General features: G+C 35.8%; 1 protein-coding gene across 5 annotated transcripts in view; it reads right to left on the bottom strand.

Annotated features, from left to right (window-relative positions):
- The window catches only part of LOC6579630 (aquaporin), a 22,122-nt gene extending 16,351 nt beyond the window's left edge, over nucleotides 1-5,771 (bottom strand). For 2 of the 5 annotated variants that reach the window (XM_044010723.1, XM_015163788.2), the window contains exon 1: nucleotides 5,277-5,571. In XM_044010723.1, coding sequence (XP_043866658.1) covers nucleotides 5,277-5,431 — 155 coding nt within the window. In that variant the 5' untranslated portion in view covers nucleotides 5,432-5,571. Of the gene's footprint in view, nucleotides 1-1,295; nucleotides 1,403-1,616; nucleotides 1,706-5,276 lie in introns of those variants that run through there. The other 3 variants (XM_044010724.1, XM_015163789.2, XM_015163790.3) reach the window with 3 other exon arrangements.
- Nucleotides 5,772-15,780: the final 10,009 nt, after the last annotated feature.

Genomic DNA, 15,780 nt, shown 5'->3' with positions numbered 1-15,780 from the left:
CCTGCGCCAAATCAAATTGCAATCTTTCTTTAGTTTAATGGTAATTTTGATAAGAGGCGAATGGGACGCGAATAGCGCGCGCATTTGTCAAGAAATGCGTGCATAACACATGTATAACACTTATAGAACCAAAAAAAAGAAAAAAAAATAGAAAAGAAGAAAGAAGAAACAGAAAAAACTGGAACAACATGCATATAGAGTCTATATTATAGACAGAGAGCAGCAGAAGTATGAGCTGCACATATATATACAATATTTATATATGTATGTATGTATTTGTGTATTTTCGAAATATTTCCAAAGAGCTGAAGTCTGAATGTTTTAAAAATAAAAACTTGGCTGTCGCATCTAAGGCGATTGCACGTAAAGTTAAAAAAAAAAAACATATTTTTTAATACGATTTCGGCATATTTTTATAAATAACTTTTCAGTGAGTGTTGTTGCAATATCAGCGCGAAATCAGCTAAAGTACTTGTAACTAACTGAAATGAGTGTTTGACGGAAAAACTTTGAACTCGCCGTATCAGCGGCGTATATCTCTCCCTCTCTCTCTCCCTATATATAAGTAAATATATATGTATATATTTGTGTATTCCATTTGAAATCAATTTCGATTCACTTCAGTACCTATATCTCTCTATATATATATTCTCTTTCAATTCAAATTCAGCTCAGACGCGATTCAAAAGTCTTGCCAATAAATATCGTTTGTTATATAAGATGGTTTATAATTCTATGCGCTATCTCCCACGTGCAAGATTTTACTACCCCTTGCATTTAATGCAAAATAATGCACATAATTATAAGCCAATAATGCGGCAGTCAATAAACAACAACAACAACAACTACAATAATAATAATAATAATAATAATGTATAAAAATCGCCAGCACTTGCTAAGTTACTTTGTATATGGGATAGAAGGTAGAACAAAGTAGAGTCGGGTCGGTTTGGGTCGGGTCGGGTATAAGGCGTGTGTTTGTACATTGTTTTTGATATTCAAGCAGGCGCACAACAACAATTAAATGCCATTTAATCAATATTAAGTACATAAAAAGCAGCAACTGTAGATAGCGTCTGGGCCGACAAAGGCCAGGCCCCAAAAAATAAAGCAAAAACAAAAATATGCACATACGATAAGCTTGGATATGAATAACTTGAGAGCTCTGCAGCTCGATTCACAATTTTCGCTGGCGACCGCTATCAGCATTCCACACGCAACATATTTAAATGAACTGTTAATTAAGTCACAAGATTTGCTTAGCACACAAGACAAGAATTAGAACAGGTAATTACCTAAAAAGGCTCAGAAGAACTCAGGATAGAACGGTAACGGCAAATTGCACCAACTGCGGTGTTCAATGAAAACTGAACGATCTTTGCACTAGATGCCTTTTTATATAGATCAAAAAAATGTCTTTGAGCAGTGACAGCAGAAGCAGAAGCAGAAGCAGCAACAGCAGCAGCAGCAGCCACGTGAAGAGAGTATAAATTTCTCTTAGTCTTTTTTGCACTTTTGATGAATTTTTGAAACAAGTTTTCTAATTAATTAGTGTTTGACGCACACACTGGCACACACACTCACGCACTTGCCGAAGCAGCTGACTGGGAACTAACCTGCGCTTTTGTCGATCGTTTGATTGCAATTAAAACTCTTGAAGACAGCAGCGAAAGGCGCGCGCGATCAACTTCGGCAGCGCGAAACAAAATAGCAACAACAACAGCCAAAACGAGCTTCAGCCACCATGGCGTATTATTGTTGCTTATTACTGAAAGCAGCGCAGTCGACGAGTCGAAACTGTGCTGCTTATCAATCGTAAGAGCGAGAGAGTACGAGAGAGAGAGCGCGAGAGCAAATGGCGTCGTGAGAGCGCGCTCGTTTGAATGTGCGCCAGCGCAGTGAGCTTTTTCGACGTGTAGCTGCTACGGAAGGTTACGCACGCAGCAGATAAGCGATAGAGATGTGCTGCGTGAGCTTTTTTTGTTATTTTTGGCCAGGCATTATGTAACGTAAGCAAAGCTAACGAAGTTTTTGAGCGGTAACTTTCGTATATGCAAATGAATGTGTGCACAGCATTTGGTTAGTATAAGACTTGGGTAAATCTGTATAAGAGTTTATTCTTATTGGCATATGATCATAGAAAAGCTTGTTCTCTTATTTTGGCTGCTATATTTAAATAACTAGTATTCTTTTAATTAGAACAAAGAGCTGAGTGGCCTTAAAAGTTTTTTTGAAAATATATGTTTATTTATATGCTAGTTTTTTTTACTCGTGTACAAACATAACCTAAATCAATTAACTTTATACGTGCTTTGGTTGTTATTGAAAACAGTTTTATACATTTAAACAGAATTGACTAAATTGAACGACCTTGAAATTCGATACGTTTACAAATAAACAGTGAACAGTTATTAACTATGTATTATACATTACTTCACAACACTGACTTCTGCCCTCGACTGAAGCATTGAATATTCCAATTTTGGCGCAGTTCTGCTTAACAAACTAATTTATTTTGTCATAATATTAACAAACACAAAAGATGAATGAAAATATCAAATCTATTAGATCATTGTTTCAATGCTGATATTATGCGCTATCATTTTAGGCTATCAATAACATAGTAAACAAAGCCAAGTCATTGAGCTAGCGTGCGCTTAGCCTAATTAAATTGTTTAAACAATTTAAGAGAGCTTTGCCTTTTTCCAGCCAAACTCAAATAATGCTGGGCTAGCTAGAAAATTTTCTTTGGCGGAAGTCTAGCTGCTGATTATAGCAGATGACTGAAAGCTTGAATGACCTCTGCCATGCGCATATAACGGCTGCTGCCTTGTGGAGATGTCGAGGCCAATAGAATATTTAGCCAACTCCAAATTGAATTTATAAACAAAAAGTGATATTTAAAGTTAATGCGAGCAGATTATGTATTTAGTTAGTTAGGCACAGACGATTTGTGTGTAGAAGCCAAGATCCAAGATCTTTCAATTATTTAACTATGTAACTATCTATGTAACCTAAATTATGCGACAAGAATTTTTAAATTATATTGTTAATTATTGATTATTTATGATATTTTTTTAATGGGTTTTTCTTTTAGAATTTTAGATCCACAACTTTTGAGTTTTAGAGCTTTCTGTTTTCTAACATAAATATTCAAGCGAAATTCAATATAAGATATTACTCTCTAATCAATATTTCTGCATTATATAGGGTTCATTCTACATATACTAGACTCTAAAAGATTTATATTCTATATGATCAGATTTCTAATCATTATATATAAACCATATAAGGCCTATAATATATGAAACCTATGATTTACTTTCTTTCAATATATTTTAAAAATATATGGTTAAATCTATTTAAAATGTAGAGGCTTATACTTTCTAAACATAATGCATACTCTATAGGGCTTGTAGTGATAGATTTTGAATAGTATATGTAATGCTGCTGTCCAGGCATTAAACATAGCTTCCAATATTCCCCAACCATAAATCCTTCACTCTTGCTTCAACTGTCATCATTATCTTAATAAATCTAATTGTAATTGTCAACTAACATGTTTAATTATATAAAGATATAGACAGATAAGCTTGTAAGCATTCATTCCATTGTTTAAGCGTCACGCCCCGTTATTGACAGGCAATTCATCAGGTGGCATCAATTACAGCTAAAGATCTTCGTACTTACCTCTTGCGGTGCAACTTACCTGTCGAGCATTGATCCACATAGCCCTTGGGCTGCTCTGGTAGGGCTGGTCCAAAACACATTCTCACTTATCACACACGCACACACACACACACGAAACTGTACTTTATTCAATCTTCACATCCATTTCATAGGCAAAGCGGAAAATTTGATGATTTATTTCACGAGGCTTTTCCCACAGTGTTCGGCATTGACTTTAACGATTCGGGAAGCATTTTGACTTTGGGTTTCTAATTTGCGGCGTCGTTTTGAAGTCGAGCCAAACCAGCTATATTTAATGATATCTATCTATGTTAATGTCACCAATGGCCAATGAAGTAATATCAAATCAGAAAATCAAACAGCATCAAATTGATGATTAACAATATTTGGTCATTAATGGGTTAACAGATGACAAAAATTCACTGGGCCATTGAGCCACTAAATGATCGTGTGATCATGTGTGAGTATTTCTGGTTGTGCCCATTCATATGATTTATTATGCTCTCGACTAGCAGCACTTGGCTTGGTTTGACCGGACTGGACTGGCCAAGCTTGTTAATCGGCTTCAACTCGTTTGTTTATTCAAGAAAAAGAACAAAAGCGAATCGAATCGAGCTTTTTTCTGCCTATGCCATTTCCACAGAGCTTTTGCTGTGCCGAAAATAAACAGACGCCAAAAACGTTAAAAAAAATAAAAATAAATAAAGGCTGCCAAACTGTTGCACGTGACGTATACGCAATGCCCCAACGCCGTCAGCGAATGTGTGTCAAATCTTTTATTCGATTTTTGTTTGTGTTTCGTATTTTGTTGCTGTTTTTATTTTTATTTTATTTTATTTTATTTTTTTTTTTTTTTTTTTTTAATTGACTTGTTTAGGAAGTGTGCGAAGTATATTGGTTAGGTATAATGCGATTTTAGCAGAGATTGAAAACTTTTTTTCTGGTATTGGAGTTAGAGGTTAGAAAGGTTAAAGCTAATTTCCTACTGAAAACAACAAACTAACAAACTAAAATATGTATTAATTTTAATATTCGTTTCAAATTGGTGTTTTCACTAAGTTGTTTTTGCTTAACATTTACTGCTCAGTCAGTATATATATGAATATATATGTATATAAAAAAAAAAAAAAAAATATATATATATATATATATATATATATATATTTTTTTTTTTTTTTTTTTTTTTTTTGGGTCATTTATACTTTTCTACATTTCTTCAATCTTTATAATTGAAAAAATTTCACATCTTAGTAGCCAGAATTTCCCACACTTGAGCGCTAAGCTTAAATGAAAAGCCTCAGAAATAGATTATGCTTGATAAGCGCGGCATGATAAAGCGTAAATAAATAAGCTCTTCATATGCGTGCAAAAATTGATAAATCTTTTAGCTGGATCATTATTGACCTCTTTAACATACCCAAAAATTAAAAATATTTAAATAAATTGAAACGTTTATCGCAGCGTGAACGAGTATTATGCAGTCAGATACACGCAACTGCAGCGATTTTGCCAATTTTTTGTTAGTCACTTTGACGCTTAATGATAAATGTGCTTGTATTAAATACGTTTAACTATATTAATCACACCTCTTGATTTTTTTCTTCTCGTTCGGCTGCAATTTGCAATTTGATTGCTGCTCCCCTCGATGCAGTTGCTGATTGAACAAAGCAGCAATTGAAGGCACTGTGGGCTGCTGTTGCCGTTGTTGTTGTGGTTGTTGTTGTTGCTGTTGTTGTGACATGATTGCACTATTATATTGTTATACGCACTTTAGCCCTTCTTTCACACACACACACATACACACGCGACACTTGATATGCAAATTGGTTTTTTATGCAAAATGTTGCAGACGCGACGAGGAACCTTTTGTTCGCTTCTTTTTTTTTGCGGCTTTGGTCTCGTTGCTAGTCTCAATGTTGTTTGCAAATTATATTTATACTTGTATCAGTTTTATTTTGTATTTTATTTGTATTTTTTTTATATTTTTTAAGTATCTTTTTGGATCTGCATGCACGGCCGGCTTAGCGCTGCTGCGACGCATGCGAATATTGCTTTTGATTTGCCCAGCTACAGCGAGCTGACTGACAGAGCAACCGTCGACACGTCGACTACGAAGCTTAAATTCAACGCAGATGGCAGCAGCGGACAATAAATATAAAAATACAATAACAAAAACAACAACAAAAGCAAAAACAAAACAAAACAAACATACATATATATAAATATTGCTATATATATATATATATATATATATACCTAGACCGAAAGCAACAACTAGACAAATGGCAGCAAGTGTCGTGTAAAACGACTTTTGGCGATGGGCTGAATTTGTGAGTGAATCCATTGCAAATGTGTAAGCGAGGGTATTTGCGCTTAATGCAGCTGTATGTAACGGGTTCGAGTGAGAGCTGAGCGCGGATGATCGAAGGCCTGAGTTGAAGAGTTGAAGAGCGAAGAGTGAGCGAGTGAGAGTGAGACGGGTAGCATGTGGAGCAAAACTTGTGAAGTTAGTATTTAAATGATTTCAGTAGTTTACTTAAATATAGATAAAAGAGATATAAGAGAGTCTATTTATGTTGCCAACAGAAGAGGACTTACATATATGTATATATTATAATATTTAACAGATATAACAGAATTTATGTATGTTGCTAATTTGTATGTGCTGTTGAGCTAAAAACTGGCAAATACAAGGAGGCTCTTGAGCTTAAAAGGTTTTATGACCCAAATAATAAACGTTCTTAAATCAAAGAGTAACTTTGGCCATTCATATGAAATATATGCAAAACAATATGGATCAAATATTTGTCTAACATAATACGCATACTTATGCTCATACTTAAAGTCTAATTAATCTCAGTTAGCTGTATAATAAAGATGTCATACATTTTTCTAAAATGCCATTTAAATAAAATATGTTTAAAAATTCCTTTTTTTATTTTTATTTATTAAAAGTTTGTTTCGTTTTGTTTGTTTTTTTTTTTTTTTTTTATTTTATTTTATTTTATTATTGGTATTATTATATTTTTTTATTTTATTATTGGTGTTATTATTTATTATTATTATTTTTTTTTTTTTTTAGCAGACTCTTTTTATATACAGTCAAGCTAGTTTTCTCGAAGGTGATCTTTGTGATATCTATATGTATATATAGTTAGTCGTCTACTGCCAGACACTGTTAGTTGCTTTACTTATTCTCACATATTATATATAGTACAGTATTAACTTTATATAACATATATGATATACATATATACAACATTTGTCCTATATACTATCGATTAATTACTAGACTGCTCAGCAATTAGATCGACGTATTTGCTAGTCCTGTACTCCCAATTAGCACACTAGTAGTTTCTTTACTTATGTCAACAATTCAAATACTATTTATACTAACTATAAAAATCTAAACAGCATTTAGTTCAGGGTATTTGCTAGTCATGCCATTCCCTAACTAATCACTCTTGCGTTTTTTGCTTTACATATTTTATCGCTTTTGCTATTTTGTTGTGGATTTTTGTGCTCCACATTTTCGGTTTTTGTTTTGATTCATGATTCATTTAATACACGATGTGATATGAATGTGAGAGAAATGGGCGTTTGGGTCAAAGGTTTCAATGGCTTTTGGGTATTTTTTCGTTTGTTTACAGTTCCAATTGATGCTTTAGTTGAACTTGACTCTTTCTCGCTGGAGATGAATTTCTCTCATTGTATTAAATACGCATCATATGAATTCTGATATATATATTATTTCTCGATAGTAATATCGTTTGTTTTATTCGTTTCTTTTAGGGCATCGATACTGGTGGCGGTTCGTCATAAAGCCATAAAAAATGCTTAGATATATTGACATCAACTACGTTGTATACACAGCAATAAATGGGGCGTGCGATAAGGCCAGCACTGAAAGCAGAATGCAAATGAAATAGACATTTGTTACTTTTATTATTTTATATAAAATAAATATTTGGAACACACTTTTATATATATATTCAGTATTGGCATCGTTTAATGCGATAAACATTAATCCACCAATGCTCGCTAATCAGTTCAATTCAGTTCACTGCGATACTAAAAATAGTCCTGCTTTGAGTACTCGGCCATGATACGGTATTAATTGATTGGGATCTGCAGATAAAAGCAAAGTGTCTCAAGTGCTCTTGGCTAACGCTGATAGAGGCAAATCTAAGACAACAATAACAACAAATCGATATCGCTTAGCCATCTTCAACTGATTGACTGATTGCCTTCAATTAATCTAGGTTTTATATTACATGTCATAAAGGGGACTATAAAATCATTCTGATTCATCTACCGCTTTTATTGAAATTCTTGCTTGAGCCAGTGGCTTTGGTTTATGGTCTCTTTTATAGTGTTATAAAAAAATGTAAGTTAAGGTGTGAGCCAGTTAAAACAAAAAATTTCAAGGAATTACTGCAAAAAACTTGTCTGAATGAAGAAAGCAACAGAGATTGTTGCATACTTATGTGCGCAAATAAATTTGCCTTTTTGGTGTCAGCTGACGATGTTATTTTTATTTTTCAATTATTGATGTACTTAATGAGCGTAAAATTATAATAAAATATAAGCACATATTTTGCTATTCCTACTTGTATTTTCTATAGGAATTACACATTCGTATTTGCATTTTAATGCTTATGGATATTCCCGCCTATGAGACAATACAAATTAATTGCAGCATACTTTTGCGCTGCAATAAAAATGTGCTGAGTCTGATAGCAAAGGCTGTTCAATAACTCCAACTCTTTCTGCTATCTTTATGCACATCCATATATATTTATATGTATATATTAGACGTTCCAATATATTTTATTGATATACATTTCCTGTAGGTATATTTATTTATTAAATGCAAGTATCTATATAGTATATAAAATTCACTGAAGCCATTCAATAAATATACAATTTTTTTTTTAATTTTCGGTAGCTGTAATTAGTTTGAAAAGTCTTCAATGCAATAAGCTTTTAAATAGCAATTAGAAACCAATTAAAAACAAGTTCTGTCAATGTAAATAATTCAATTAGCTATTTCTATAAACATGAATTTAAATAAAATAAATCTTTCATTATTAACAATTATTATTTATTGCAATGTAAACAATTAAAGAAAACTTCAATCCTATAGCAATAGCAATTGAACAAAACAAATTTACGCCAATTCGACTTAGCTGAGTTTCACAGCACAAAAGCTTTTCTTCATATGCCACGGAGCTGGCTGCTACAACAACCAATGCTGCTACAAGAGCTTAACCACTTCACAGCTGACAGCTATATAACTGCGTGCTGCTTTCCTGCTTCGAATTGCAAACTTGAATAACGAACGAAACAAACTGATTGGAAAGAGTTAGCTGGCGGGGATATCCAAGAGAAGAGATCAAAAACGTTGAGCATTTAGCAGTCCGCAGCATGAGAACACGATTAGCTGGAATTAACATGTGCCGCATGTCTCGCTAAAGTCGCTTCAATATTGACACGAATGACGGCCGAGCCGACAGGGCCGACAGTGCCGACGGGTATATCCGGTCTTCACAACTGACCGCCGCCAGGCCATTCGCTTTGTCTGCTTAATGTATGTAATCGATTTCACACTACTTTTTAATCACTACAAAACACATTTATTGTTTGCGCACAGCGAGAAAAGTTAAACAATGCCAAGAGCAGGAGAAGCAGGAGGTGGAGCTATACAAATTGACATGGCCACATTATTGGGCATCTGCAATGGCACTGGAAACTGGGCTCAAAACTCTCTCACGCCGTTAACACACAAAAGGTTTTTATTGTGCGTATATGTATATGTGTATGTGCTTATGCATACAGACATATATATAGATATAGTTATATATATATATATTCGTTGACAGCTTAAATCGTCGCCTCAGCTCCAAGCCTGGATCGATTTGGGACTGGCTACGGCGACGGCGACGGCTACGGCGACGGCTACGGCTGAGTCGTTTGTTATATTTGTTATTTATTTTGCGGTTATTATACTTATACGCGCCTTTTTTATTGTATTTACAGAAAATATTGTGCGCCATTCAAAAAAAAAAGGGGGGGAAACAAATGTAAAAAATTAAAACAATAAAAAAAAAATATACAAATAACAAAAAGTTTTTTTACAGTTTAACTTTGGGTTTTGTGCTGGCAAATGATAAATTAGCTTTGTACGTAAATTCGAAAAGAAAATCTGTACGTGAAAATATATAGAGGGAGAGGTAGAGGTAGAGGGAGTGGGGGAGGGGCGGCGGCAGAGAGGAGAGGCATCTCGCTCAGGTAAGTGGAGCGAGAGACGAGTAATTGTGTAAATATCTTGTCGCTGTTTGACAATGAGCGAGCTACAGCCATCTCTCTCTCTCTCTCGCTCCCTCTCTGTCTCCCTCTCTCATTCACATTTGCGTCATGAATGCCGCATTATTATTATTATTTTGTACTTTGTCAACTTAAAGAGCAAAGCCTCGCATGGCGTTGATGCGATGTGATAATTCAATGTCGCGCAGCCAGCGCACGAACAGCTCAGACGCTGGCTCAGAGCTGGGCTCAGATACAGATACAGATACAATATCTTTTTATATGCATATGGGCTGTAGTTGATGGCCGTTGATCTTTGTAGAGATGACCGCAGTTTTGTTGTTGCTGTTGTTGCTGTTGCTGCTGTTGTTGTTGTTGTTATTTCTCTTTTGAGCATGCCAAAAGAATTGTAATTACGACTCTGTCATCTGTATCTGTATCTGCTTCAGTATTTGTATCTGTATCTCAACAATGGCATCAGCATAACAAAGAACAAATTGCTGTAAGCTTGGCTCAGTGTCTCAGTACGATCTCTGCCCCCCTTTCCCATCCCCCTCTCACCCCTTTCCTCTTACTGTGTGTAAAAAGCGCCTAAATAGTGTCAATGATTAATTGCTTTTGTGATTATGTGGAAATTTAATAGATTTTTTATTGCGCGCTCTCTCGCCTGCAGACCAAATTGATATTCTATAAAGGTACGCAGACAAGCTGGAACTGTAGCTGTAGCTGTAGCTGTAGCTGGAGGCACGTATCCATCCGCATTGACTGCAGCATCATCATTATTACCCTCAGTTATTTGTCAGTTTGTTTTCGCTGCTGCCGCTGCTGCTGCTGCTGCTGCTCCTATGACATTTGCTGCTTGGTTGGAAAAAAGGGCCGCATCATTGTTGAAAATTCAAATTGAAATTGAAATTGAAATTCACACGCGTCACGCTGCCAACTGCAGTTGGGTGGTTTTGGGTGGCTTAGCTCGGCTTGTTAGCATATTGGTTGTCCCCGAGTTGGCAGCTTGTATTAAATGTAATGCCACCACAAATCCTCTAAGCTGACCACAGCAGAGGAGCAGGCGAGCAGACGAGCCACGGGCAACTAGCGCGTTTCGCAATCTCTTGAAATCCGAACAAAGTCACAAAGGAAAACGCACATTGAAAGGGGAAATTCAAGTGGAAATTACTCAATTACAGCGGGCGTAAGAACAGCAAATGGAAACCAAAACAAATGCGAACATGAAAAAGAAAGAAGAAGAATAAGAAAACGAAAACTAAAACGAAACGTACGTTGATACCAAAATATAAACCCCATTGACCACTGGCTTAACACTGGGCCGTCCTGGAATTACTTTTAGTGCCTTACACTCGCCGTTTCGCCTTTTACAACGACGTGAATGTCCTTGCCAGGGCGGAGCGCGTGACACGAGCTCGAAGTGGAGAGAGATTACTGAGATTGGGCATGTGCGAGATTGATTATTTAGCAATCGAACCTCAATTTATTATTAGATTATTATTTTCTGCATTTTTTAGAGTTATTTATAAAAATTTGGAATATCTGTAAAGATTTTGGTAGAAAATTGTAAAGTTGTGCATATCTTAATTTTTGATATCGGATTTTGTTTAAATATAAATTTGTGTTTGTTATAAATTTTAGTAAAATAAAATCATTAAATCTTCATTTTAAAAATTTTTTAAAATTAATATTAAAATAAAATTAAATATGCTGAAAATGTTAAATGAATAAACAACAACTGAATAAGAGAAGACATCTTAGAAGTATATAAATTTGAAAAAAAAAAGTTAAAAATCCAATTTTTTTTTTCCTTTTTTATTTTATATGGGACACTTTATGTTTAATCAATTACTGCATACAAATAATCTAATAAACATCATTAAATGTTAACACAAGTAAATTAATAAATTTTCAATAAATTCAAATAATAAATATATACAAATAATTTGATAATTTACTTAAATTAAATTACAAAATATCAGGCAAATAATTTACCTACACTTGAATAAATCTTTCGAAAATTATATAATAATTTTATATGGTTTACATAAAACTATAGGATATCAATTTTATCTATAAGAAAATTTAACTTCCATCAATTCAACTTTTTAGCCAATATTTCAGCTAAACATTCAGAATAAATAAATCGCCTGATCAATTCAATCAAAGTATTAGCTATAAACAAAATCCTGTTAACATCAAAAATATATGTATTATGTATCGTAGGCTATCGCATACGCTCTCGCTCTTCACTCTCGTGCCATCTATTCAGTGCCGTGTCACGCTGTCACCCTTAATGCTTATTGATAATTCTGTAACGTATAATAGCTAAAGAGGGAAACCCTACAAAGCAATGCGATGTGCGCGATAATTACACCCCATCAATTGGGGGAGCCGGAGACGGGCCTGCATACGGACATTATAACAGGACAATTATGTAACCTGATAAGTCGCAGACGGAGAATGTTGTGAAATTAATAACTTGTACTCGACGCCCAGTCCACCCCTACCCCAGCCACTGCCCCTGCCTCTGCCTGTGCCTGTGCCTCTGCCACCTCTGACCAAACATATTTATTACAAATAAAGAGACAAACACAAAAGACAAACAAATAAACAGACTAAGGCAGGCGGGCAAATAACAAGTGCCATGAAGACCGGTACAACAAAGCGATTGGAGCATTTAATAGGCTTAACTAGGGAAGTTGCTGAGACAGGGCGGGCAGCAGGAGGAGACGAGGCAGAGTGGATTTTAACAAAGCTGAAAGAAGTGTTGACATGTTGTTGGCATTGTTGTTGCAACAATTTACACTTCAATTCCAATTGGATTTCGTTTTGCTTTTTGGGTGGGGCATGCTATTAAAGTTTTGTAACTGTTTCAGATTAGATCAATCTGATTAGTCTGATGGCACGTTCGGCCAGTTGCAAGCTTTTCGCTTTGCAAGCTTCTGATTGGCGCGCTGACATCGGGCTATGCAATTTACCTAATGCTCGCGAACATCTCGCGAAGCTTTCGAGCTGAGCTACTCGTATTACGAGCTAGTCGCCACATAAATGAACTTAGCATGTACATAAGCGCACACACACACACATATATATATATATATATTATCTGTGTGTGTGTGTATGTGTGTTATAAACTCTCGTCCCTGTCAATGCTTTGTCGCCTTGGCGCTCGTTTCGTTTCCAGCAATTCCAATTTCAATTCCAATTCCATATTCAATTTTTATGCGCACGCTCTCGCTCGCGCGTGCCAGAGGCCACTCTCTCCGCTCGCTGCCTCTGCCGGCGCATCCATTAACCAGTGTCTCTCGCTCTTGCTTCTGCACACGGCTATGCGCTGATGTTGTTGCTCTTGCTGCTCGCTCTCGCTCTCTCTCTTCGATTATTTTATCTGCTACTCGCCAGCCAATCACATTGCCGTTTCATTGCCAGGTGAGCTATTGGCGTTTTCGTATCAAAACGAAATTCGTATTGTAATTGAGAATAATATCCACGTGCCACACCCAAAAATAATAACACCAGCGAGGTGTGTTCAATAGATCTAGCAACAATTTCACTTAAACATAGAAACATTCAGCGTTTACTCGTATTGCTTAATAGCCGAAACACCTGATGCATTTCGCCCCGACGCAAGACACAATTGCATTTTTACGCTCTTTTAATTGAGTTAGCTAATTAAATGTGGTCATCCCTGCTGTGCGCCGAGGGGGCGACTCCGGCACTGTGGGAATTCGCACAGCTTTGGCGGGCATAAAAATGAGCGAGGTCTAATTGTTGGGTGGCATTTTATTGTGATTGGGCAGCACTGAAAACTGTGCACAGTTTAATGTGTTTGGGGCTGCACCACATTCACAACGACTTCAAGCTGCAACCATAGCTTCGCTCAGGCCTTCAATGTGGGCGAACTTGGGCTTTTCTTTTCCCAGGCCGAGCAATACTAAACTGAGCTGTGGGTCGGGGTAATTGCTATGCATACACCTCACACACACACTCATACTCTTTTGCTGTCATCCAATAATTTCACGCAGTGCTAATTAATTGCTCAACATTCGGCGGCGTCCAAAATGCAGCGTGGGAAAGCCGCACTAAAGCGGAAATCGCTTCCCGCGTCGCTCGGAACTTGTCGCTTCAGTTTTTACAGGTTTTCAGCATATTTCACACCTGCCCGTCGAGCTAGTCAATTGATTTCACCTTTGAATTGGGCAGCAAATTCAATTAGTAATAAACAAGGCATTGTTGATAAGCGCCCCAAGCATCATCCGTGGCTGCCCCAGCCCAGGTCTACGATGCACAGATTTCCAGCCGCGTGTGACTATAAAATTTATTAAAGCCCGGGGGCTGACTGAGAATCAGAATTCAGAGACTGGACAGTCTGGGCTGGGAGGGAGGCGGCAGGCGGTAGGCGGTAGGCGGTAGGTGTGGCTCACTGGCTGTGCGCGCCCACGTGTGGCACTTATAATAAAGTAATTCAGAGAAATCATTTGCAGTGGCAGCCGCAGAGCAACAGAGCCACAGAGAAGCGAAGCATTTGAAGTGCGCCTATTAAACGCTGCAAATCACAGCCGATGCGCAACAAGCTGTAAACTTGTTGCAAAAGATGAAAAAACTCAATGCGACGCTACTCCACACACGAATGCGCAGACACATACATACGCGCATGTATGCATAAATATAAATGTAAGCAGAGAGCAACATCACCACCAGCAGCAGCAGCAGCAGAACCAGAACCAGAACCATGCCATCCAACAAAGAGCCCGAACACCAACGCAGCGTAAAGAGATCAAAATGAAAACATTTCAGTTTGAAGACATTGCACAGTGGAGTGGAATATGTGGAAAGATAGATATTATGATAGATATTATGGTAGCAGAAATCTTGTTAAGTTATATAGAAATATAACAACAAAAATTAATTAATTTAGACTTTTTTCAATAATAAAAGAGTTTAGAATATATAAGATAAAGAATATTGAAAATCGATTTCTATATTTAAAATAAACATTTGGTAACTTAATGAAAGCAGAAAGAAATTATTAAAAATTATTTATTTTTGTTTAGCAGAAAGAAAATTATAATTTATTTATTTCTTTTTTAATTAAATATTTTTGTTATATGTGTAATTATATTTAATATTGTTTATATCAATAAATTAACTGATTTTAATCCACCTTTTAAGAAATAAATAAATTATTTAATATTAGAAGGAAAAAGTAAAACGTTTTTCATTTATATTTACTGTTTATGTACAAATTTTTTTTATTTTTTTTATTTTTTTTTTTTTTTTATTTATTTATTTATTTTTTTTTTTTTTTTTGTTACTATTACTTTTTATAACTTATTTTTAATGTATATTTAATATTTTAATTATTATATAAAACATATATGACACACATTGTTATATATTTTATATTTAACATTTTAATGATTTTATTAAAATGGTCTTAAATATATTTCATTTAATTTAACTGAATTAAATTTCCACATTTTCAACTTGCCTTTCAAAATGTATGATATTAATACTTAATAAAGCTTTAATTGATTAACCCATTTTTCTCTGCAATGTTTACTCAACCCTTAACCAATGTGCACTGTCATTGAGTCTACAGAGCAAACGACCCGATCAGGCCCAATTTCAGTCACAGTCCCCAGTCCCGGTGCCGGTCCCGGTCCTCATGCTCATCCGCTTGCTCGCTCTCCTGCTCGTCCTCGTCCTCAACCTGAAACTCAACCTCAGCCTCAGCCCCATCCGCTTCCTCCTCGTCGCCGGCCACTCGCTCGCTGC

The sequence above is a fragment of the Drosophila mojavensis genome, unplaced genomic scaffold (assembly GCF_018153725.1).
Source record: "Drosophila mojavensis isolate 15081-1352.22 unplaced genomic scaffold, ASM1815372v1 contig_80, whole genome shotgun sequence".
NCBI classification, from domain to species: Eukaryota; Metazoa; Arthropoda; class Insecta; order Diptera; family Drosophilidae; genus Drosophila; species Drosophila mojavensis.
This window is presented reverse-complemented; position numbering and strand designations above follow the sequence as displayed.